We start from the raw sequence: 26,855 nt of genomic DNA on the forward strand, positions 1-26,855 counted from the left end.
CTATTCAAATCAAATCTCTTAAATATTATCTTTATTTTGTAAATTTTATCTAGATATGGGGTTATTAGATTATAAATAGTCTTTTCACTTTATTTGTAAATACATAGTTGAATAAAATTTTTTACCCCTCTAAATACTTTCTTTTTTATTTTTCTTTTAGTTGTTCTTTTAAGTTATATTTCATAACACGTTTTCAGTATGATTTTCTAATTTATCAAGTTTTGGTGTTATTTAGTTTTCATATCTCCAAGTTTCAAAAAGATTTGAATAGTTAGTTTTTTATTTTTGTTTTTACAAAATCAAGTAAATGATTTGAAATTTCTTCGGTGTTTTCATCCTTAATATTAACCTAAATGTGAATTTACTATCATGTAGTATATATCATATTTTGTCCCATTATTAAAAAGTGAATTTGCTATTCTATAACTACTAACAAAAAATCATGAATTCTGTCTATTTTCTAAAACGAATACAACATCATTTAATAATTATAATTATGAATGTGAAAAAGATTGCCATAATAATTGCAATCATGGTGCTTATATTAATTACTATTTTAATAATACATTTAACTATTAGAAATGAATGTATATCTTTATCCACAAAAAATGGATACCTTTATCTACAAAAAATGGATGGATACCTTTACCCACTAAATGTGAAGTGGACGGATACTTTTAATTACCAAAGGTGGACGGATACTTTTAATTATGAGAAGTGGATGGATACCTTTACTCAGTCGAGATAGACGGATACCTTTACCTACCAGAGATAGATGGATACTTTTACCTATCAAAGGTAGATGAATACCTTTATCTACTAAAGGTGGATGGATATCTTTACCAATTAGAGGCGAACGAATACTATTTAACCTACCAGAAGTGGACGAAAACTTTTCTAACTCAAAGTGAACAAATACTTTTTAATCCACTAGAAGTTGACAAATACTTTTTAAAAGTTGATGAACAGTGAAGAGATACAATAAAAAAACAAAGATGGATGGAATAAAAAAAATAAAAAATGTCTTATCATCAATATGGCATGAAGGATCATTAGTCACGTTGAACTTTATCAAGCATAACTGATTGTTAAAAGAATATAAAAAGTTGTACATTGAAACATCTTGTTAAACTTTATCAAGCATCACTGATTGTTAAAAGAAAAAAAAATGTTGAACATTATCAAGCATCACTAAATGCTAATAGAAAAAAAAATCAAAGCAAATTTTGTTTAAGATGATTTTAACTATGGTTAAGTTGATATAACACATCAGGATATTACAGATTTTCTTGTCCATCTTGAAAGAGAAATTGATCATTTGATTGGTAATGGATATATCCAAGAATGAAATTTTTTAATAGTTTGTTGATATGTTTTAGTATAACTTTATCATGAAGATAATTTTATATGTTCTCATTATATTTAAATGATATGTTTTTATTATGTATTTTAATTAGTAAATTATATATTTAATGTTCTCTTATGTCAACTTGTAAGTTTCTTATTATGTATCTTATCTTATTGTAAGTTTCCAAGATCAATGATGTAAATATATGTCTAGCAGACATTGCTACAATGCAAACTATATTTAAAGATGAGAAATATATTTCTCACTTGACAATAGAAGAAATTAATGTCAATACAATATCTGGTAATACAAGATTAATTAAAGCTCTGGAAAAGTCAATATTTTACTACTTAGAGGAACATAGTTCATAATAAATGATTCATTACTTTTTACTAAATCTCAAAAAGTTTATTAAGTTTTAAACATATTCATCTAAGTGGATATTTTATTCAGACAACGAATGAAAAAGACATTGAATACCTTTATATTACATTTATTATCTTGGGTAAAAAGTGTATATTGAAAACATTACCCATTTTGTCCTTTAGAGTGTACTACACAAAAATTAGAATGATTAAAACTCATGTTACAATAAAGTAAAAGTTTACTAATGATTTTAATGTTTGGCATGACTGGTTGGGTCATTCTGGATTAATAATGATGCAAAAAATTATTGAAAATACATGTGGTCATTCATTGAAAAATCAAAAGATTTTTTAATTTAATAAATTATCATGTGCTGCTTGCTTCGAAGACAAATTAATTATAAGACCATCACTAGCTAAACTTGGGACTAAACCCTTATATTTTTTAAACATATTCAGAGTGATCTATGTGGACCCATACATCCACCATGCAGACCATTTAGATATTTTATAATTTTAATTGATACATCGACTAGATAGTCATATTATCAACTAGTAATTTAGCATTTGTAAGATTACTCGCCTAAATCATTCATTTGCAAGAACATTTCTTGATTATGCAATCAAGACTTTAATGAATATTGTATATTAGTAGGAATAATTATTGAACAATCTATTGCTCATATTCATACATAAAACAGTTTAATATAATTGTTTATTAAGCATTTCTAACTAATTGTAAGGTCATTGTTTATGAAATCTAAACTCCTATTTTTTGTTTGTGAGCATGCCATTTTGGATGCATCAGCTTGTTCGCATTAGGTCAACAAGTTACTATAAATTCTCCCTTATATAATTGGTTTATGGTCAGAAATTAAATATTTTCCATCTCAGAATTTTTGCGTGTGCGACATATATTCCAATTGCTCCACCACAATGCACAAAGATAGATTTTCCAAGAAGGTTAGGAATATATGTTGGATATGAATTTCCATTTATCATTAAATATTTAAAACCCTTAACAAGAGATTTATTTTTTGGGTGTACGATATATGTTCTAGTTATTCCACCACAATGTACAAAGATGGATCCTCAAAGGAAGTTAGGAATATATGTTGGATATGAATTTCCATCTATCATTAAATATTTAAAACCCTTAACAAGAAATTTCTTTATGGCAATGTTTGCTTATTGTTATTTTGATAAAACAACACTTTCAACATTAGGAGGAAAAAATAAGCAATTGGTAAAAGAAATGTAACACCCGACCCTAACTTATCTGTGATATATCATTCACATGCTTTGGATAGCATGTTTGTATATTGAATTGCCCCGGAAAACAAGTTAAATGACTGTATTGCCCCTAATGGTACGGTTCAGTCAAATAAGTCTTGAACTAGTTTAAACAGAGAATTGAGGATGAATTTGAGAAAACTAAAACCCATGGGTTGATTTAAAATGAGGATTCAGAGTTTGAGGTTTGATATGGAGTTAATCCGGACTTTAAGTATTCCATGGGCAAAATGGTAATTTACCACCTGAGGACGAATATGAAATTTTTTTTAATCCTGTTTGATTAAGATTGATTGTATTAAACTTATTGGAGTATAATTTGAGGGTTTGGCAGTGAAAAAGTTTAATTTCGGTGATTTCTGGAGTGTAGGGGCAAAATCGTAATTTTTCCACTCACGGATAAAATTTGAGATTTTGAGAGAATTTAGATCAAATTTGACAAATTGGAGAATGGTATGAGTATAAGGGATGAAAAATATGTTTATGGGCAATTTTTCAGTTTTTGGGGCAAAAATGTAATTTTTGACTTTTACGGGGTAAAAGTGTAAATTTCAAAATTACTCCACCAAGATTTTGGATAAGTCTGAGAATTTTATCTAAGCTATGGATATGTGGGAAAAGTGTATGGTGAAAATTTGAAAATAAATGGATAGCTAGAATTTAAGGAATTAATAAAACAAAAAAAATGAATAAAATAATATTATATTATTTTAGCCTTTAAAAATGTCAAAATTCCAGAATTCTCATCTTCTTCAGCTGTCCAAACCAGGAGAGAAAAAGGGGGAAAAGAAATAAGAACCCTAGCTGAAAAAATTTGGGGAAAATCAAGAGAAATCAAGCATTAAAAAGGTAAATTTCATTGATTTTTCTTGTGATTTTCACTACCCATGCATTTTTTTCTCATTTCCATGCAAAATTAGAAAGTGGGTATGGACACCCATGCTGGCCAAACCTCCATGGATGAGTTTTGAACTTGAGTTTTGGTTGATTTAATTGAATTAAGTGATTTTAGTTAGGTTATATTGAAATATAGCAAAAATAAGCTAGAGAAATAATTTTCTCCCATTGAAACCCATTATGCCGAATTTTCTAGGGGAATATTGTTTGCTAATATTGATGTTTATTTGAGGAATTATGATGAATAATGATGAATTATGAGCCTAGAAAAATAATGAGAATTTTCGGAGCAAAAATATGAATTTTTACCCACTAGGGGTATTTTCGTAATTTACTACCGAGACTGATAATTTGCACCACACCGAGGAGCATTAAGTCAATTTGGGTGCAATTGAGGTATAGAAATTGAAAAAAATTAATTTGGAGTTTAAACGGACGCGTATATCGATTTATCGGGTAAAAGATCGAAATAGGCTAACATCTCGTTTAGGCAAAATTTAGACATTTTGCACTTCATATCATGCATTAGTAGTATAAATTAGTTTATTTTGGTTTAGTACCAAAGTAGTAAACCTCTTAATTGTACAATTTGTCAAGGTGGCGAATCCTCTGGCAAGGGCAAAGAAATCGCACTCGAGGAGTAATAGTTGGAGTACCCGAATTTAGTTTTCAGAAACTGTGAGTAAACTTATTATCGTCTTAATTATCTAGAGTAGTTTTATACAATTGTGTGATTTTATGAAAAATGAGTTTAAATTGTGAATTGCTATATTTTAAGAGAAATTACGATTTATTAAAATGATTTTATAAATTTTCTGGAAATTCGAATATTGATTTTGAAAATAGAGTAATTGGAGACTGCCTGCTTGTGTTGTAAACTTATGATTTTAAATTAAATGGCTTATGACAATAAATGAGCATGAATGGCTAAACTGATTTTGGTGTTAGAATTATTTGTATGTGTATTTAGCCTTGAAAGGCTAGGTTGCGATAAATTACCATGTCATGTAGAAAAAGATTTTATAAATCAGGTGGTAGATAAAAGATTAGCTACTGCAGTGGTGGGGGGTTCTATGGGCCAGCCTATTGAGGGGCACGGTAAACTCTTTTATATTCTCACATCGGTCGTAGAAGCTCGTAGGGTATCTCCTGAGGTGGGCTTTTTGAGTGCACTTCACGTGGACCACCGCGTGAGAGTGAGACTCAGCCAACGCCAAGGAACGGCTATGTTTCAAAATAAAAATATAATTTATGCGAAATATGAATTTTTAACAGCCTTGGCGGACTCGGTTGGATACCCCTGATCCAGGTGTCACCGAGTACAGGATTTGGCATGAGCTAACTTTTGAGTAATTCACGAGCCATATTGATTATTTGGTTGAAATGAATATTCATGATGTGAAAAATTTGCTGAAGTTAATTATTTTTTTAATTGTCTCTATTTACTCACCTTTAGATAGTTTAGATGGTGTCTGTTTACTCACTGGGATTTTATAATCTCACCACCCTCAATTCCCTACATTTCAGGTTCGGGATAGCCGGTAGATAGCCGATTGCATCAAGGACTTCAGTTAGCCTTGCATTGTCAAAATTATAGGTTCACAGACTTGCATCTTATTGGTTAGTTGGGGGCCCACGTGTCATTGTAAAAGTAATTTTATACTTTAGTTATTTGATTTAAAATATGTATGAACATATTTAGCTGTTATACCATGTTTTTGGCGGGTTTTGGTATTTTCAAAGAAAAATGACAAAAATGCCCCTATGAGCCAGAAAATAATATTTTATTGATTTGATTTGGAAATGAATTATGATTTCTTGAAATGCAAGATTTAATAACTGTCGCTCACCGGGGATATGCGAAAGCTGATGCTAAGCCTTGCGGGGTTTCGATCGGCATTTAGGGTAATGAGTGCCTATCGGGATGTCGCGGCGGTTGTCATGGGCCCGATGGGAGTTCCGGGTGGTGACAAGAAATATCTTAGAATGTATTATTATTATTTAATTTTGATCATTGTACAAATCAATGTGAACTCGAAGTTTAAAATATAATTCATTTGCAAAATATAGCAACTCAGTTAAAAAACGTAAATGCTCTTATTAGAATTAATGTCTCTCTAAAGATAAAAATCCTCGAAAAGGGAAAGGAGAAAATATTCAAGAAGATTAAAAAGAGGAAACATTAACTCCAGAAGAGGACCATAACATAATTGATCAAATTCTAAAAGAAATTTGGCACCTAAAATCATTGAAAATGAAGAGATCTCAATAAATTATACTATGACGGGAAAAGATGGAACCAAAATGAAATAAACGTCAACGATATTTTATATAAAATGTAGCGCTCAATATTATGAAAGAAAATGAAAAAACTAGCGAAATCAAAATAGGTATTTGTACGAAAACGAAATGAGAAAAATGAGATTGTGAGATATAAAGCATGATTTGTCGCACAAGGTTTTACCTAAAGACCTGATATTGATTATGAAGTGTTATATTGTCTTGTGGTGAATGCAATTACATTTTTTATATTAATTTGTTTGGCAATGCATGAAAAAATTGAAATACATCTAATAAATGTAGTTACATCTTATTTATATGGCTCACTTGATATCGATATCTATAAGAAAATCCCTAAAAGATTTAAGCTACTTGAAGCATGTACACAATTCTAGAGAAATTTATTTGATTAAATTAAATAAATAAATATATATTTATATATATATATATATATATATATGAATTAAAGCAATTCGAACGCATGTGGTATAATCACCTTAGTGAATATTTGTTAAAAGAAGGCTATAAAAATGATTTTATGTGCCATGTGTAATATAAAAAGATTTTGTTTTAAATTTGTCATAATTGTTGTTTATGTTGATTATTTAAATATTATTAGAACTCTTGAAGAGTTATTAAAAACCGTAGATTACTTAAAGAAAGAATTTGAGATGAAAGACCTTGAAAAAATAATGTTTTGTTTGAGTCTTCAAATTGAACACTTGAGAAATAAAATTTTTATCCATCTATCAAATTATATAGCAAAAGTGCTAAAACTATTTTATAGAAATAAAGCACATCCATTCAATTCACCAATGATTGTAAGGTCATTAGATATGAAAAAGAACTATTTTTAACCTTCTGAGGATGATGAAGAATTTCTTGATCCTGATGTAAAGGTTAGCAATTTGGTGGTTTGATCTGCCATACCTAAAGGCCAAATGAAGCAAACATTTTTAAAAAATCGACTAAAACTGACAAAACATAAAGGAAGACCAAACCAATCAAACATTGAATTGGTTCGGTCGATTCGATTTTAGACCAATAGATCAAAAGTTTATCATTTTTTTTTCCAAATTACAATATTAAAACTATTAGTATAATAAGCTCGATGTGGATAACTCCAAAAATAGTGTGAATTGAAATGTTTTGAAATTTTGAAGATTTTTTTCAATTTAAAAAAATTTTAAAGATAATTGACTTCTTGAAAAATGAAAGAGATTTGTAAATGTAAAAAAAAAAAAAAACTTAAAGAATTATGAAAAGAGAAAAGTCAACACAATGATTTTTATAGAGGTTCGGCCTCCTCACCTATATCCTCTCCCTTAGTTTCATAAAGGAGTTTAAAATTCACTATTGAATTAAAGTTTAATACAATGCCTTTTGTGGATTAAGCATAACCTTTCAATACAATGCCTTTTTTGGTTAAAGTACAACCGCTATACCTTTTAAGTTAGTTAAAGTATAACCACTCAAATGAATACAATGAGAAGCATGTAAATGTAGCTGGTTTGCTTTTTAACAGTTGAAAAACAAATTAAGTACAATGTTTGGTGAAGGAATGAATGAACAATGAATGCTTAATAAATGTTACACTTGAAGATTTAAAAGCTTAAAAAAGAGTACAAAGGGTATTGAATGATTTTTGCTAAATTCTTTTCTTTTGAGTTGAGTTTCAAAGTCTTCCAACCTTCATAAATGCTGAGAGAGCTTGTATTTGTAGTTGCTGAAGCTTCAAGGGTAGTTGGTGGTTCATTAAATGTGAAAATAGCTTTTCATTCAAGGCTTCAACGATCATATTGTATCGATACATATGTGAATGTATCAATACATTGCCTCTTTTATTTTTGAATTCCCCGTTATGATGTATCGATACATTTTGCCATGCATCAATACTTCTGAACTTTCCTGCAAAGGTTTAGCTATTCTGTTGAACATGTATTGATACATTTACTAATGTAATGATACTTTTAAGGTAGCAAGCATTCTGCTCTCAAATGTATCGATGCATTTGAGAGATGCATCCATACTTTTGAGGCAACAAGCATTTTATTGCATTTCTATCAATATATTTGAGAATGTATTATTAGATTGAGTTTGACTTTTCTCAAGAACATGTATTGATAGATTTAGACCAAAATGTATTTTTCAAAGTCATTTTTTATTATTTTTCTTTTCAAACTCATTTGAAAGTGTGTAGGGGATGTCTAGAGTTGATATTCCAAGATTAAATGAATTTTGATAAGTTTCTTTTGTCATTTCAATAAACGGGATAAATTTAAGAGCTATAAAGCTAACAAAAACTTACTTCCTTCACTCATATAATTATGTCTTTTTACATAAACCATCAAATTAACATTCAAGATTCAACATAACAAAAAGTCAAAGATAATCAAATTAACATCCACAAAATTAAACCATCTAATGCAAGACCATTAACCATCACAAATTATCAACTTGAATCTTCTCCATGACTTGGCTCTACGCATTCACTTGCATAGGCTATCTAACAATTGAATGAACATAAAAAATATACATAGTATATTTTTTTTAGTAACAAAGTAAAAGAAGATAAAAAATGAAAAATTATGTAAAAAGTCATAAAATTTAGATTACATTATGCAATTAGTCCCTATACTCTACAAATAGAATGGATTTAGTCCCTATACTATAATTTGTGTAAATTGAATCCTTATACTTTGTAAATTTATTAATTATAATCCCTAACTCTAACATCTTTAAATTTAACTGTTAAGTATGTTGGCATGGCATTAACTATGCATTGATATGGCATGGTCATGTTGATGTGGCACAATGCTAACAAGACATAATGCTAACATGTCCACATAAATTTAAAAAAAAAATAGCAAAAGCACCTTAACCCTAAATTAAATGAGATTTACAAACAAACAAAAAAAGAAAATTAACAACCCACCAAAAACATATTAACAAAAGCACCATCACATGAATCAATCTTCTCCCATGGGTACCACTAGACCTAGTAATTTTGGACACGACACGTTAACACGACACGAGAAGACACGGGTTGAACAGGTTTTGTGTTTACCCTTAACGTGTTTTGTGTTTAATCGTGTCTGACAAGTTAAGACATGAAAATTTTCGTGTATTAACGTGTCAGATACGACAAACACGTTTAAAACACGTTTAAATACGTTTACTTAATTGTGTTATCGTGTTTAAACGTGTGTATGTGTTTAAACGTGTATACGTGTTTAAACGTGTATATATGACACGTTTTTTAACCTATTAAACATTAATAGTTAAAGACTATTTTAACCTTATATAAATAATTTTTAATAATTATTTGATGTGTATTTTAACCTTATATATGATAATGAATTTTATGTATGTTATTTATATTAAATTTTATTATATTTGATGTTATTATTATTATTTTTTTGTTATAATTATTTTTATAATTATAGATTTTAAATTTAAATAATAAAATTATATTGAATTATAAATATTTTTATTTAATCATGTTAAACGTGTTAATCGTGTTAAACGTATTATTAATCGTATCGTGTCGTATATTGACACGTTTAATAAACGTGTAAAACGTGTTAATCGTGTCGTGTCGTGTTACAGTGTATTAAACGTATACGTGTACGTGTTTTAAATTTAAGACACGAATATTAAACGTATCGTGTTCGTGTTTAGCCTTAACGTGTTTCATGTCTAGACGTATCTAATATGTTTAAGACACGAAAACACGAATTGCCAAGTCTAGGTACTAGCCTATTCTTTTTTTTCACTCAAGTGAAGATAAAATAAAATTAAAAAGAAATTTTTTTTGAAAATAATAAAGAGAAAAAATAAGAAAAACAAAAAAAAATTTATTATTGAAAAAACTATTTTTTTAATCAATTGGATATTAAAGGTTTTTCTACAACAATCCAAAAAGCTGGTTCTAGTTTGCAAAACAAAACAAAAGACAACAATGAAAAATACCCACAAGAAAACTAAAGTGAAATATGTTTTCAATTTGTAAAAAACTAACAAGAATCAAGAGGATTTACAAGAGAACTAATTATACCCAATCAGCCTTACACCATTCAAAACTAAAAAACATATTAACAAAACCATACAAAATCTCCAATTCTTCTTTGTTATTTTGTCCACCAAAATCTCTCAATTTGTCCAAAACTCTTCGAAAATTATGTTCATTGAGAATTAAAATTCAAAACAAGGCCAAGAATCATGATCATACCTTTCCTAAATTTCAATTATTCAATTCCAGAATAAGTTGTTTCTCATTCTCTTGTTATTAATTTTCTTTCTTTTTTGGTAAATCTCATTTAATTGAAGTTATAGTGCTTTTTGTTATATATTTTTTTAAAATTCATGTGGACACATCGGTATTATGCCATGTTCGCTTTGTGGCATGTCAACATTTGTCCCACATCAACATGACCATGCCACATCAATACATAATCAACTCCATGTCAGCATATTTTATGGTTAAATTTAACGGTGTTAGAGTTACGGATTATAATTAACAAATTCACAAAGTATAAGGACCCAATTTACTTAAATTATTATACAAGAAACTAAATCTTTTTTTTTTTTTGTAGAGTATAGGGACTAATTGCATAATTTAACTTAAAATTTAACATTTACCTCAATTGAAGCGTGAAGAATGTATTTTTAACCAATTCACTTATCAATCGTCAATAACAAAAATGGAATCCACAATATCAATCATTGACATCTCTAAAATGCATAAACAAAAAAGAATTAAAAGAAGTAAGAATTGAAAAAATAAAAATGAAGAAGTAAAAATAATAAATGTATATTATATGTTATATAAATTTAAAATAATATATATAATATTATATATATATTAATATATATAAAAAATTACTGTGGTTTTTTGGTCGGTTTGATCCAAAGATTTTAAAATCAAGAATCGATCAAAAAGTCAATTGGATCAAATATGTTGGACTAATTGACCCAATGGATCAATTAGACCAAATCGTTCTACCTAAATCTCATTTGGTTTGGATGGGTTGTTAGTCTAGTCTGGTTTTGCTCACCCCTATCTCGAAGTACCATATCTTAGTGCAATTAGAGCATTAATGTATTTTGCTAGTAATACACAACCTGCTATCTCATTTGCTATAAATTTGTTAACAAGATATAGTTCTTTTTTCAACTTGAAGACATTAGAATGAAATTAAACATATACTTTAATATCTTTGAGAAGTAATGAACATATACTTATGTTACTCAAATGTATTCAATTCAAATTTAATTGGCTATGCAAATGCAAAATACTTATTTGATCCACACAAAGTTCGATCCTAAACAAGTTACTTATTCACATAAGAAGGTATGACTATTTCATAGTGTTTTGTAAAACAAATTATAACTGTTACTTTTTCTAACTATGCAGAAATTTTAACAATTCATGAGGCAAGTCATGAACGTGTTTGGTTAGAATTTATAACTCAACCTGTTCAAGAAACGCGTGGTTTATCAATCAAGGAGGAAATTCGAACAGCGTTATACAAGGATAATATTGCTTGCATAGCCCAATTAAAAGAAAGATACATTAAAGGCAACAAAATAAAACGTATTTCACCAAAATTCTTCTTCACTCATTATCTCCAAGAAAATGGTGATATTAGCATTCAACAAATTTGTTGAAGTGACAATCTAGCATATTTATTCATTAAATCCCTTCTTACTGTAACATTTGAAAAGTTAGTATAAAAGATTGAAATGTGTTGTTTTAAAGACCTTAAATAATGTAGTCATCATGTAGAGTAAAATATACACTGTACTTTTTTTCTTCATCAAGATTTTTCCTATTGGATTTTTCTTGATGAGGTAGTATTTCAAAAGCATGTTCTTGAAAATAATTATTTACTCTTCTTTTTTCGCTCAGATTTTTTTCCACAAGATTTTTTCCTAGTAAGATTTTTAACGAGGCATATTCTTAATGCAATGGACATTCAAATGGGAGTGTTATAAATATATGTGTGAATGTCTATTATGTTTTGGCCCAAGAAGTTCAAACCAAGTCAAATAACGCAACAAATCAGACAAAAGAAGTGTAATATGATATTTGATTACGTATATCTAGATTTGGATATAGATTAGATTGAGTTAAGATTAAATTTAATCTGTTCAAATCAAATCTCTTAAGCATTATCTTTATATTGTAAATTCATTCTAGATAAGAGGTTATTAGCCTATAAATTGACTTTCTTTTTATTTGTAAATAAACACTTGAATAAGATTTTTTTACTTTCCTAAATACTTTCTCACTCTAAATACTTTATCTTATAGTTGTTCTTTTAAGTTATATTTAACAACAAATGGTAAGTTTTAAGAAATTAAATTTCTTGTATTTCTTTTTCCCGATGTAATGCTATGAGACACCATAAAACACCACAAAATTAGGAAAAAAGTAAAGACATTTATAGAGGCCAAGGCACCATAAAACATCGTAAAACTAATCATAATAACGGAACTAAACAACACTTCAGTTCATTACATTTTTTAGATTAGGAAACTTTAAAAATGTAATAAATCTATATTTTCAATTTAAAAGACATATTTATTAGTTGGAGAAAGATATTTACTTATAGAGCTAAAACTTATCTTATCTCTTATTTATATGAAATCCGTGACATTATATCCCACTCAATTATGGGATACTTTCATCCTGCTGGCTCTTTCGCATGTAAAAGAGAATGTCCCACTTTGGTGTGAGTCTACTTCAATCTTGGCATGTCTCATGGAAGTCCCACATCAATGAAGATTTTAGAAAGTTCTGATTCACTTGTCTTGGGCACACATTTTCAATATAAAAGATACGATTATAAGGCAAAGAAAAGCCTTTACTTATAAATCCAAGACCCATCTTGTTTCTTATTGATGTAAAATCTATGACATTAATAAAGTAATAACATTTCCTTTAATGACAGCTGTCATAACATGTGAATCCTTGAAATCAACCATTTGACTTAAAATGGAGTCTCTATCAATCTTTTTTGTTTAGGTGTGATCGACCATCTGAGTGAATTTATTTTTTCTAACGAGGTCATAGGCTTGACTTAGGTTCATTTAAAAAATAGACTCTAGTCTATGAAATAGATTTGGTACTTGAAAGTTCACTTACATGTGAGGAAGGTATTAGTACACCACAACGCACATTTAATTGGTGCAACACCAATTTTTGATGTAAACTAAAAATGATTTATGAAATATGTGGAGTCTTGAGGACTTTGATATGATATATTATGTATGCCAAGTGTTTGAGAGTGTATGTATTGACACTTAGGCAAAATTTTGAGGAAAGATGTGACAAATCTCATGGTTTGAGGCTTTGATCTAAATTTAATGTTATGTTTGTGGATTTTTGTGTATGGAATTAAGTTCAATGAATGATTTGAGGTGTAATATCAACAAGGAATAATTTTGGGGTGTTAAACTTAGATTTTTGGAAGTTCTAGAAGTTTATAACTACCTACAAAGATGAAAGTATCGATACATACCCCAATGTATCGATACATTCATGGAAAGATGAACAACAAAGGCCTTAGGAAGAATATTTTATCGATACATTTAAGAATGTATCGCTAGATTTGGCCAAAGATGAACATGTATCAATACATTTGAAGCAGAGAGCACTTAAGGGAAAAGTATCAATACATTTCCCATGTGTATCAATACAAGCTGGGCAGGGAGCATTCTGTTTAGAATGGATCAATACATTGCCTCAATGTATCGATACATTCATGCAAAATTAGGGCAAATGTATTGATACATTGCCAAAATGTATCGATACATTAGAGAGGAAAGGCAAAAATAAAAAGGGATTTTGGGCCATTTCGCCCAACCCTTTCTTTCAGATTTTTCTCTTCCTTTTGCTTTCTAGAAACACAAAACACGAAACCCTAAGGCCCCAAACTGATTTTTGAATGATTTGACGCTATTTGGAGCGTGGAAAATCATTTTGGAGGTATGATTTAACATTTTTACCGATTATTTTTCAATTTAATCAGTTAAATGCTAAGAAATTTAATTTTTCTCCAAATTTGGTAATTTTTCCCTTTGGCTTGGATTGAGGAATTTAAGAGCTAAGACCCATACAATCCGAGTTCTAAGGTATGGGTTTAGCTCATTAATGAAAGATTTAAGCTTAAATAGTTAGATTGTTAAGATTTGGTTAATTGTGTGAAAGCTGGCATTTTTCGAAAGCCAAGAATGATTAATATTTTGATGTTCTGATGTGGTTGAAGAAGGAGATGGAGTTAAATCAACTTGTTGGCAAGCTAGACAATGATTGGAGGCTAAGGATCGAAGCTTGATTGGGAGTGCCTTGAATTTGTCACTATGAGTGGGTTTAAATAAAATGCATGTAATGTATGATGCATGATAGATGCGCTACCATGGTATTAGAATGAAATATGTACACTTAGACGAATGGACCTAGGTTAGAAAACAATTTATTTGTGTATGTTTATATGTGAATTATGTGTGCTTATGTACAGTGATGTAAGCCACATGGGTGGCTTATGCTATGTGTACCTAGACTATGACATTTAGAGGCTATGATGGACCCCTAGAAGTAGACTACCCTAGGTAAATGATATGTTGAGACGATTTGATTGAATGATGCCTTAGAGACTTAGAGGCTCTTAGAACCTAACTGAGCTTAAAGACGACTAAAGCTCGATAAATGTGAATTGAGGTTTGATGAGGAAAATGTGAATGAAAAAGGCATGATAGCTTTGTTTGTGGATTTGTGTTTTCATTTGAGAGATGAATTTCGGACGTTAATTTGATTTGTGGTTGAGTGGATTTTTATCCCTCTGTGACTATGTGTGTACCTGCAGGGATGGTGGCACTAATCTTGCTTGTGATTCACTTGTAGTGCTTTGATGCCATCCGTTGAGATTACTTCGAGTGATGTTGATGTCAAGAGTTTACTTTGATTGATGATTTGTTCTCCACCAGTTGCTCCAGTGCTGTGCATGATCTGTTATTTGCTTGTTGCTTACGCATGTGATCTGTTACTTCGCCAATGACTTTGCACTGAACGTGATCTAATTCTCCTTCAATTGGCCACCGAGCGTGATCTAACTATGTCCAAGGGAAGACCACTCGTTGATTTGTTTTGTATATGATGTGAGATAGCCATGGAGAGGCTTAGATAAATGTGATATGATTCTAATGTGATACTCTAGCGACTAGGGTGTGTCTTGAAGAATGATTTGAATAACTTTGATTAGCTTCGAGAGTAAGCCTAATGATGTGTCATAATCTTTGGAGACATTAAGGATGATAATATGCCCTCACATTAGAGATTTTAGGGATAATGATATACTTTATATTCGAAGATGTTTGCTAGAACATCTAGGTGCACGAATAGTGCATATATTTCATGTATGTGTCTAATATATATATGATTTTATTTATGTGCACCACTCACTGAGTATTATAGTACTTACTCATTTGTATAACATATGTAGATAAATAGGCCACATAATTGTGTAATAAGTGTCGTCCAGCGATAGATCTATTTTGGCATCCAGTAGGTTCCCCATTTGGGTCACTTTGCTAAGTTAGTTAAAGCATTCCATTGTGGATAATGTATGTAGGCACTGAGTGCCATGCTATATTGTGTGTAAGGGTTGTTATGTATGAACTTGCCTTAATTGGCCAATGTATGGCCCTATAAGTATTTGTATGAATCATATGCCAGGGATAATGTAATTTGTTTGGTTTTATTGTGAATATTTGATTATGGAATCCCGTGGCTTTGAGTTATATGGATGTGAACTCTGAGGTTTGCTGGGGTCTAGTGGGCTTGTTTGTTGGGCTCGTGCTCCGATCACAAACCTCCTGATTTGGGTGGTGACAATTGGTACTCTATTAATTATGTGTCCTTTAAGCCTTATTAAATGAAATCTAGTTTAATATTTAATTTTATTTCCTTTTCCTATTTTTATTTTGTTAGTTTTTTGAAATAAATAAATAAATAAAAATTCTTGATATTAAAAATTTTCCAAAATCTCCAATCACTCATGGCATAATTTTGGAAAATTTTCTCACCTAAAAATTCTCAAAAAGCCATTTTTGACATTCTCGAGATTTCATCACTGGAGAACTTATTTATTTAATTCTATAATTTTTATCTTTTTTTATCTTATTTAAATATTTATATAAATCGTTTAGTATAAAAAATTTTCTAAAACCTCTAAACGCTCATGGCATAATTTTGGACAATTTTTTCATCTAGAAATTCCCAATAAGCCACTTTTGGCATTATTGAGATTTCATCATTAAAGAGCTTACATAAATTATATGAATTCCTAATTTCAAACGACCCAAAAAATTAGATAAGAAAAATCAAAATCATATATAATAATAATAATTCAAAGGTATTTGAATTTAAATGTTAAAAACAATCAATTAAATTAATATAGAGAAATAAAAAAAAGAACTCACTAATTGGGCTGAAAAACTCACAGAAAAAACCAAATTATTGAGCCAAAACTACTCAAATGTATTCGCGTGGGCCAAAATACCAAGTGTGTAATGCCAAGAATGAGGAGCTCTCTCTAAACCCTATTCAAGAGTCATTCTCTCCCTTTAAAAAGATAGTTTCTTTAAAAACTAAATCGATCTTCCTAAATCTAAAAAGAAATTGAAACCCAAGGACCCAAAACTCAAAAAATATATTTTTTCTTTCCTCTGCAAATTGTTTTTTCTCAATTTTCTCTCTTCTCTTTTTTACCATGTGTCCCCTTGAGCCCTGATGCTTGCCTATATTTATAGCCAATGTGTTATATTCCTTCTTGAACTAGTTTTTTGAGTTTTAATTTAGAGCCTGTTTGGCCTAGCTTTTTTTTTAATTTAAAAGCTATTATTAAGCTTTTATAAAAAATAATAACTTTTATAATTAAGCTAAAGCTGTTTGGTAAACTGTTTAATAAAATAAATTATATAAGCTCTAATTTCGGTTAAAATTACTAAAAAGGGTATTCATGCAATCTTCAATTACCTAATAAGGTATAATGTAATTTTTCAAGTTTATATATAATTTCAGATGTTAAAATCGAAAAAATCAATACAAAAAAGGAACAACTCTCAAACTTGTATAGTAGCAATAGTATTAGATTTTTGTTGATTTAACAAGCAATCGGACCATGATACTTCAATTCCCAAAAAAGAAGAGAAAAGAGCAAACGATGTATTTAACATTAAAATCATTTTTGGTGAAAAAAAGAGAAAATCTTTAAATAATATCTAAATGCAGTTGTGAATTTTAGATTTTTTCTCTTTTAATCTTTGTAAGAACAAAAAAATTTTAGATTTTGATATTCTATTGTTAAGTCTTCTATTTTTTAATTAGTTTTTGTAGAGAGAGATAAAGAAAAGGAAAATCGTGATTTACGTTGAAAAATTGTAATTTGTAGAAGGAATGAGAGGAGAGGGAGATTAATTGAGAGAGGGATATTTCTTAAAAAATTAATATGTTTTTAAAAGAAGAGAAGAAAAAGCTCCTCCTAGAGTTTTTTTTAAGCTCTTTTTAAAAAATTTTGTTCTTAAGAAAAAAGTTACTTTTTTTAAGAGTTTCTCGAAAGATCATGATTGGCCTGACTTTTGCTTTTAAGAAGTAGATAAGTTAAAAAAAAATCAAGCCAAACAGGCACTTAATCTCACTTAATCTCTTAAAGTTTCAATTTGATTAAGATTAGTGCAAACATATCTTTATCTTTTCATATTTATCACTCTTTTTTTATTTTAATTTTTATATTTTTTTTAAAAATACTCCGAACAAAATTAGGTGTCTACAACAATTATGATCAATACATTGATAATGAAACAAATACAAATATTAAATATAATGCAAAAAACTAAATTGAGATTCCTTTAACTCCTTATGTCGGGGTTTTCCCATTTTCTTTTCCCCGATGTGATGCTACTAGACAAGGTGGCATGATCTTCTACTTCCTTTTATAAGAATGTCTATCTTGCTGAATTCTTACTCCCATATATCTACATCAAAATTAATTGGAAAAGGGCGATTTGAATTTGTTGTAAAATGGCTATTTAAAATGCCGAGGCATACCCAAAACGGAAAAGAAATAGTGCCATCCTTACCTTCCAAGCATCATAACCGTAGATTGAGGATTAGTTCCGGGTGAGAAATTAAAGGTAGAACCATCTACAACCCTGAGACCATCCACGCCAAGGACCCTGTAGTCTTGATCAACAACCTTTCCAACATGGCAACCTCCATGATAATGCCACATGGTCATGACAGTGTCTATGCAGTATTGTTCCAAGGAAATTGCAGCATTAAGATGTCTTGGTCTTAGGTTCAAGGGAAGCGCGGCCACCAAATTCAGAAGATCTTGTGTTGAGATTGTTTTATAACGAAATTTTGAGAAGGCTTTGGAATCTACAACTTTCAGTATGGTTTGTATGCCTTGCACACACTTTCTTAAGTCCTCTGGCACTTGGAAATAATTAAACCAGACTTTCGGGGTGTCGTTTGGATTTTTGCTCCGAAGCTCAAGGTGGCCTGTTGAGATCGGACCCTTAACCTTGTCAATGATGATGCCACCTTTAATTCTTGTATTAACTAGGAAAGAGCCAATCTTAGTCTTTGATTCAATCTACATAAACAATCACCACTACTGTTAAACATATCTATCTGCAACTGAATTAATTACTAACATATAAACACTCACGTACGCAGCTATGAAAAAGCAAGGTAAGGGTTTAAAAAACCTGATTTAGGATAGTTGGGGAGATTTTAGAAGTCCATTGAATCCAAGAAGGCGCCAAATTCAATCCACTGATGGCTTCAATGTAGTTACCAAACCGGGTTATGCCCACAACCGAAGCGAGTGAGAGCTCAACGGGTAGAGGAGAAGGAATATAGAGACCGTTTAACGGATTGTCGGCCATCCCTTGGCCAACCATGGGCTGGTCTATCAGCACCTTCATGCCAAGAGCCTTGAGGTGATGGGCAGGCCCAACTCCACTCAGCATCAATAATTGTGGGCTTCCAATGGCACCTGCTGCTAGAATAATTTCACTGTTGGAATCTTCTGTTAAGAATGCCTCGTGCCTTACTCCCAATGCATCCTCAAATATGACGCCTTTTGCTCTCGCCCGTGATCCAACTGCCAAAAGTTATGTATATTTTATTCTCATACAAATGAAAAAAATCTAAAAGGAAAAGAAAATTCAAATCTTAAATTTTAATAATTGTTTTAAAAAGAGTAACCATACAACACCCTATCCACCAGTTAAGATAGGTAGCAATCTTTGAAGAAAAGGAAAAAAAAAAACTGCTTTAAGTTGTAAAAGTATATATTCTATTTGAACCGAAGGAAACATATACTTTTATAATCAATAAAAAAGTTGAAATATTATAACAATGTAATAATATTCAAGACGCCTTTAACATATGGATTGTGATCTAATCTTTGTTGATAATCAATAAGATGGGTAAATCACAATAAAATTTAGATAAATTTCTTTAATAAATAAGTAACTTAAATAGTAAAAAAGTTCCTAAAGTATGAACTCTTCATCTTTTAATATATCCAAATAAATCTTTAAATTTTGATTAGTATCCAAATAAGATCTTAATTATAAACAAGTTTTTAACTCTAATAGAAAATTATCCACTATTAAATCTAATTTTAGTAAATCTTTAATGTCCATAAAACATATGATATGACTTAATAACTTGATCACGTGGTACTTATTGTGGTATTTTTTTTCCTCACCCCTCTTCAAAAAGATATAGCTCTGAGGAAGCTATATAGGCCTTCCCATGTCCTTTTCTTCTTCCTCCTTTCTCTATCCAGATTTTGGCCACTATTGTCACCTATCTCTAACCAAACCTAAAGAAAATCCTATTTTTCGATTCCTCGTCTCCCTCTATCTTTTAATTGTTTTATTTTTTCTTAAAACTTCTTTTTCTTCCTCATTTTTCTCTTTTTTTTTCAAAAAAAAACCTAAATCTAGTTACCCATGACGAGATTTTGCTGCCATGGATCCCGTTTTCTTCTTCCTCTCTCTTTCTCTTGCACTTTCCCGTATTGATTTTCATCAAACAAAATCTAGATCTAAAATTTTGAGATTTTTTTTTTTATTCGGAGAAAAGGAAAAAAAAATTTGAAAAAATTTGATCTGATTAAAAGAAAAAGGAATATATAAATCAAATTCTAGCATTTTGAGATATTTAAGAATAATAGGGAAAAAACTAACAAAATAATAGTGTGTGATTCAATGATAATGCACATTAAATTTTTATAACCAGAACGCATCCATCAAAAATAAACTCTACAATTATACAAATACTTAATTAAGTTGTCCATTAAATTTTGCTTAACAGTATAGGTATACCCTTGAGATTTTATATACCATAACGCATGGATCAAACATAAACTCTTAAATTATACTAAGACCTTCTTAATTAAGTTGTCCATTAAACTTTGCTTAATACTATATGTATATCCTTGAGATGCAACAATTAGTCCATGTCATAAGAATTCTTACTTTCTGTTGTAAGTATGATCTTGGGCACCTTGGCATGCAAGTAAACCTTGATCTTCTTTGGGTCAGCATACTCGAGTAAGTCAGCTGCACTATGTCTATGACCATCCATATCAAAAATTGTTGCACCAATTTTAGTCCCGTAGATGTGATCATATGTAAATCCGTTGTACGGCAAAACCCCAGCTTCAAGCAACCCATCCCTCACTGCGGATTGCCATTGCAAGACAGGTGGCTCGAATACCACCTCCTTTTCAACCCACTGGTAAGAATCATTTACTAAAGCTTCATCCAAACCAGCTTCCTTCACGAAGTCGGTTTCAGCGTGCGAGTAAAATCCTGCGTTAATGACCGAGCCGCCACCAAGAACACGTGCTCGGTGGTTGTAGACTCCGTCCTCGGAAACGAATGCTTGAGCATATGAATTTGGAGAAGGGTCGAACAGAGTAGGGAATAAGTTAGCTTCGTCTGTCTTGCTGGGGTTTACATAGGGAGACCCTCCTCTTTCCAGAACTAGAACGTTTGCGCTTTCAGACAGGGTTGCAGCCAAGGGACAGCCAGCGGTTCCTCCACCAACAATTATGTAGTCGTGGAATGATACTGGAGGAGCTGAGGTTGATTCTTGGACAAAACTGTAATATGGAGCTGCAAGCAGTGGGGATTAATTTTTTTGTATTGTTATACTAAATAATTGCTGAAGTTTTTAAATTTTACAAATGAAGTTAAAGAATTGTCACTGTTTTTTAAGATTATGATTAAAAAGTTAATAAATTATTTTTTTCTCAATCAAAATATAATTTCATTACTAATACTAAAACTACAATGTGTGTCTGTCTAAAGGCCCACTGGTACAAGTATCTGCAAGCAACTGTTATCCACAACCTGTTGCACAAAATATAAATATAAAAAAGGCTGCAAACTATATGAACCTAGTACAGTCCTGAATGAGAGAAAATACAAAATCTAATTTTTGTGTATCCTGATGGATATATGAAAATAATTCTATTTTTGAAAATTTTTAATTCCATTGTTATATATAATAACTAATTTTTGTTTCTTTTGATCACATGACCATAAAATCTTCGTAACAATAATAATCTTAATTTCTCATTCTTTTGATCATGTAATCAAATTAGTAATATATATGTACAAATATAAACGGATAGTTGAGCAAATGTAAAATCATGCCATTTGTTCAATCAACTGTAAACAAGAAAATCAACCATGAATATAGCATCTATATTTTGAAGTTTAAATTTGAATTCAACAGTTGCTTCATAAAATAATAATCAGATGAGGATTGAAGTATGAGGGATGAAAAAGAGAGTCTTATACCTTTCTCTGCGTGGCAAAAGTGGTGCAAAGCAAAAACAGCCACAAGGAAAACCGTGGGATACTTCCTTGATTCCAAATGCATATAACATTTCCTGACTTTACTTCCAAAGAGCTCACGGATGAAACAACTAAAATCCATTTACTCTCTTCTAAATTTTTTCAAACCCAACTTACAACTTTTTTTTCTTTACGCAAAGGTTTAACGTCGTCAAATTAATACTTGACGAATTCCCCGTTATCTTATCATGATAATAAAACCATTGCATCTCGACATCGTCAGTCTACTAATTACATTCAACGCCGTTCTAGTTAAATAATTGCATACCAGATAACAAGCATTATTGATTATATAATTAATATATGCTTGGCCTATAAAACTAAACTTGTACAAAGGAAAGCAACTCTTGAAAGAAATAAAGAAGAAAGGTTAGGTGAATTTTTAGAAAGATCTAGTAACCATATTTATCAATAATCTTCTTCAAAGAGCTTATTGGATGGCTTGGGACAATTTGTCAAAGGTTTAGTAATGTCTTAGATGTTTTTATTCCACAAAGAAGATCTAAAAGAGAGAGGAATTTTGGGTTTGTCAGATTTGCTAGTATGACAGAAACTAAAAGTGCGGTATGAATGTCTTGTGGCTTTTTGATTACAAGATAATATAGCTAGATTTAATCCCAGAAATCCGTTTTGGAGGAAAAGACCAACACAAAAGAAGGATATCCTGCACACGGGTCAGTTCGGTAATGGTGGTACCATCATCATGCATATTTGTCAACCATATGTAGGGTAAGTTCACGTCAGATGGCCCCATGCCAACTTCTCTTTAATTCATTTATTTCTGCATGTGACTATACTGAACCAATAATTTGGCGGCAGTAATTAAGAAAACTGGTAATATATGCCGTAAAGCCAAGAAAGAAACTGGGTATATAAAACTTTCATTTATGTATATATAAAGAAAAAAAGTCTCAATCGTAATGGTATTAAACGCATGCAAGTGAGCAAAGCAGAGCAATGGGCAAAACCTTATTTAAAAAGGTGGCATTACAAGAGCTTTGAGCAAAAGAAGAGTCACAAATAAATCCAGAGATAGATTCTATACAGCTTAAAAACGGGTGATGCCCACGACAGAAACAAGTGAGAGCCCAACGGGCGGAGGAGAAGGAAGGGTTATCACTTAGCAGCCATCCCTTGGACCACCACGGGATGGTCCATCACCACCTCGAGTTGGCGGGCGGGACCAACACCGCTCAACGTCAGTAACTGTGCCCGCTGATGAGATTACCTCGCTTTTGGAGTCCTTTGTCAAGAATGCCGACTGCTTCCTACCTGTTGCATCCTCAAAAATCACTCCAAGTCTCCATCCAACTGCCGCAGCAGACTAAGTATTTTATTTGAGTCTAAATTAAGTTTACTGATTTTTAAGTATTGCGTGACTTAATTACCGTGTGACTAATTTTTAGTCATTACGTGATTGGTTTTAGGCATTACGTGACTGATTTTTAAACAATGCCTAAGTCACACAATACCTTATTAACTAGTCACGTAATGCCTTACTAACAAGTCACGCAATGCCTTACTAACAAGTCACGCAATACCTATCAACTAGTCATACAATGCCTTATCAGAAACTAGTCACACAATGTCCAAAGTTAGTCACACAATGCCTATCAACTAGTCACGCAATGCCTTATCAGAAACTAGTCACGCAATGCCCAAATTCAGTCACGCGCCTTATCAAAAACTAATCACGCAATGTCCAAATTTAGTCACGCAATATCTTATCAAAAATCAGTCACGCAATGCTTAAAAACTAGTCACATAATTTTCAAAAATCACCAAAACTACTGAATTTCATTTAACAAGATCAACAACTTCAAACGATACACCATATTTCATTTAACAACATAATTAACAAATATGAATGCTCAAAATATTCGAAAGTTTTTCTTCATATATCAAAAATCACTCTAAAATGTTTAAAAATGCTCAAAACGCTCATAGGTTTTCTTTGTACATAAAAAACTACTCTAAAATGTTCAAAATACTAAAACATTTTTCTTTATAATAAGGAATACTCCATAAATAAATAGTCTAGTGAAGAAAGTTCAAAAAATATAAGTCAGTTTGAGGCGCAAACCTAAACATACTTGACCCGTTAATAAGTTTCGGGATGAGACGCGGAGCCTAGTGAATGAATCGGTTTCATTAAAGACAATTTTATTCAATTTTTTTTTCTTTGACTAAAAATAGAAAAAATTATAGAGAGGATCATTATTAAAAACACCTTATGCCTCATACCCATTTATGAAAAGTACTCTTAGCATACTCAAGCAAATCAGCTGCTGTATGTTTATGACCACCCGTATCAAATATAGTTCCACCAACTTTGGTCCCATGAACATGATCATGGGTGAATCCATTATCCGGCAAAACTCCAGCTTCAAGCAACCCATTTCTAAGAGCAGATTGCCACTGCAACATAGGTGGCTTAAAAGCTACCTTCGTTTCAACCCACTGGTAGGAATGATTAACTAAAGCTTCATTCAAACCAGCTTGCTTCAAGAAATCAGCTTCAGCATGTGAGTAAAACCCTGCATTAATGACTGATCCGCCACCAAGAACACGTGCTCGGCTGTTGTAGACTCCATCCTCCGAGATGAATGCTTGGGAATATGATCCAGGAGAGCGGTCTAAAATATTTGGGAAGAAGTTCTCTTAGTCCGACTTGCCAGGGTTGACATAGGGAGATCCTCCCCTTTCCAGGACTAAAACATTTGCGCTTGCGGAGAGGGTTGCAGCCAGGGGACAACCAGAGGTTCCTCCACCAATGATTATGTAGTCATAAAATGATACTTGTGGAGCCGAGGTTGACTCTTGGAGAAAGCTGTAATAAGGAGCTGCAAGAGAGAATTCTGTACGTGTTAAGATTGTGCTTCTTTCTTCTTCTTTTTTTTTCCCAAGTTTTACATTTTATATACTATAATACCGCAACTGTGGGAGGGGGAATGGCATGACAAAATAATAGCATTACCTTTCTCTGCGTAACAGAAATTAAAATGAAAATAAGCAACAAAAACAAGTGCAAGAAAAATCAACGATTTCGATACCATGTTTTGCGTAGCTTTTGCTGCCAAGGAAGTCATCAAGGATTCTTTAAATAAACAATTAATATTTACCCCACCTCACTCATTCAAAGGTTCAATCAAAATGCCAGGCGAGGACCACATGACCTCAAGCCCATTTTTTTTGTAACTTTCAATTCAATGGAGCTAATTGAACCAACAATTCAATCTATTCTCCTAAAAATAAACCCAAAACTCTACGAGCTCAGCTAGGCTTTCGTTTGCTTTTGGTATATAAGCCGCATTTCTCGGTACAACTCTTTTTTGAGAGTTCCCAGCGAAGGAAGTTTAATTCAAGCAAAAATGAATCTAAGTTCAACTCTTTTTCTTCATTTTCACCTTGCAAACTAATCTTTTTTTGTGACATTAATTCAAGCATCTTTGGCTTATAGTAGGGTTACTCCTACGTCATTGGTAATTCCCCAAAATGATAAAGGTGAACACTGAACAAGAATACAGGTAAACAGCATGAAGTTAGAATATTTATGTGACTCATAACCAAGTCTATTTAGCTCCCTGACTTGGTCTTAATTTCTTTCAGTAATATATATAGAGTCATTTTGAGCAAATAAATATTCAGATATAGTCATTTAAATTTCATTGAATTATATATAATTGAAATATTAACTATCTTTTATATGTAATTGTCTTTCGATTATATCATATTGTAAATAATATTGAAAGACTTTAATTAAAAATGTTTTTCTTAATTTTAATAGTATTGAATAATTTATAAAATTATATTACAAATTTCAATTATAAATTATTGAAACATTAATTAACTATTATATTATCTTATTTTAGTTGTAAACAATTAGTTTATACTTTAGAAATATTTATATTTTATATATAATTTTTATTTATACATAAATAAAAAATAAGTATTCATGTGCAACGATGCATATGATAACAAATGTTGATATATGTAAAAATATGGATGTTGAAAAACTTTTTTATTGATGAAAATGAACATTTTTACTCATTAAATATTTTAATGATCATTTGATTTTTTAAATAATTTTAATTATTGTATAAATAACATTTACAATTGTACATAATAGTATGAGACTAAACTTTGAATTCAAATTAAGAAATAGACACAATGGCTAAACGGATAAAGATTAATCTTATTTCTAAATTGTCATTTTAAGTATTTTATTATAAATATCAATAAAATTTTTAATTGTATTGAATTACTTTAATTAAAAATATTTTTCTTAATTCAATTGAATACTGTTGAATTCTTTAATTATAAATTAAAGCAAGTCAAAGTATTTTATTACAAACATGAGAAGCGGAACCTAAAAACTTTTCCCATGAAATTTTCGCTTTCAACTTTTTATCTATATATCTCTACTCTGTCTTTCCTAAAGAAAACAAAGAGAGAGAGAGATCAATTAATAGTGATTGGTCTCTTATAAATGCTAAAATTAAGATAAAAACTATGAGAAAGTTTTTATTATAAACATGAGAAGCAAAACCTATATTGGCTCTCTCTAGAGAGATATTAATTAGTAGTCATTCATTACCAATTGTCAACATCAACGTGTTACATACGATACCTAATAGGATAAAAACTCATTGAAGTTTTTTATTATAGAAGCAAAACTTATTTTGCTTAAGAAATTTTTGCTTCTTGCTTCTCTATCTAGA

At 30.7% G+C, this 26,855-nt stretch overlaps 1 protein-coding gene and 1 pseudogene across 1 annotated transcript; both read right to left on the bottom strand.

Moving 5' to 3' along the window:
- Window positions 1-18,170: 18,170 nt before the first annotated feature.
- LOC148763798 (protein HOTHEAD-like) lies at window positions 18,171-22,216 on the bottom strand. The gene is made up of 5 exons (XM_088804621.1): window positions 22,078-22,216; window positions 20,746-21,387; window positions 18,961-19,358; window positions 18,328-18,833; window positions 18,171-18,222 (listed from the first exon to the last, which is right to left on the bottom strand). The coding sequence occupies exons 1-5, from the start codon at window positions 22,214-22,216 to the stop codon at window positions 18,171-18,173; spliced, it is 1,737 nt and encodes a 578-aa protein (XP_088660747.1).
- A 1,038-nt stretch (window positions 22,217-23,254) lies between these two features.
- Window positions 23,255-25,190, bottom strand: LOC148763799 (protein HOTHEAD pseudogene; annotated as a pseudogene).
- Window positions 25,191-26,855: the final 1,665 nt, after the last annotated feature.

This window comes from Theobroma cacao, chromosome 3 (genome assembly GCF_053813885.1).
Source record: "Theobroma cacao isolate CCN51 chromosome 3, ASM5381388v1, whole genome shotgun sequence".
NCBI lineage: Eukaryota > Viridiplantae > Streptophyta > Magnoliopsida > Malvales > Malvaceae > Theobroma > Theobroma cacao.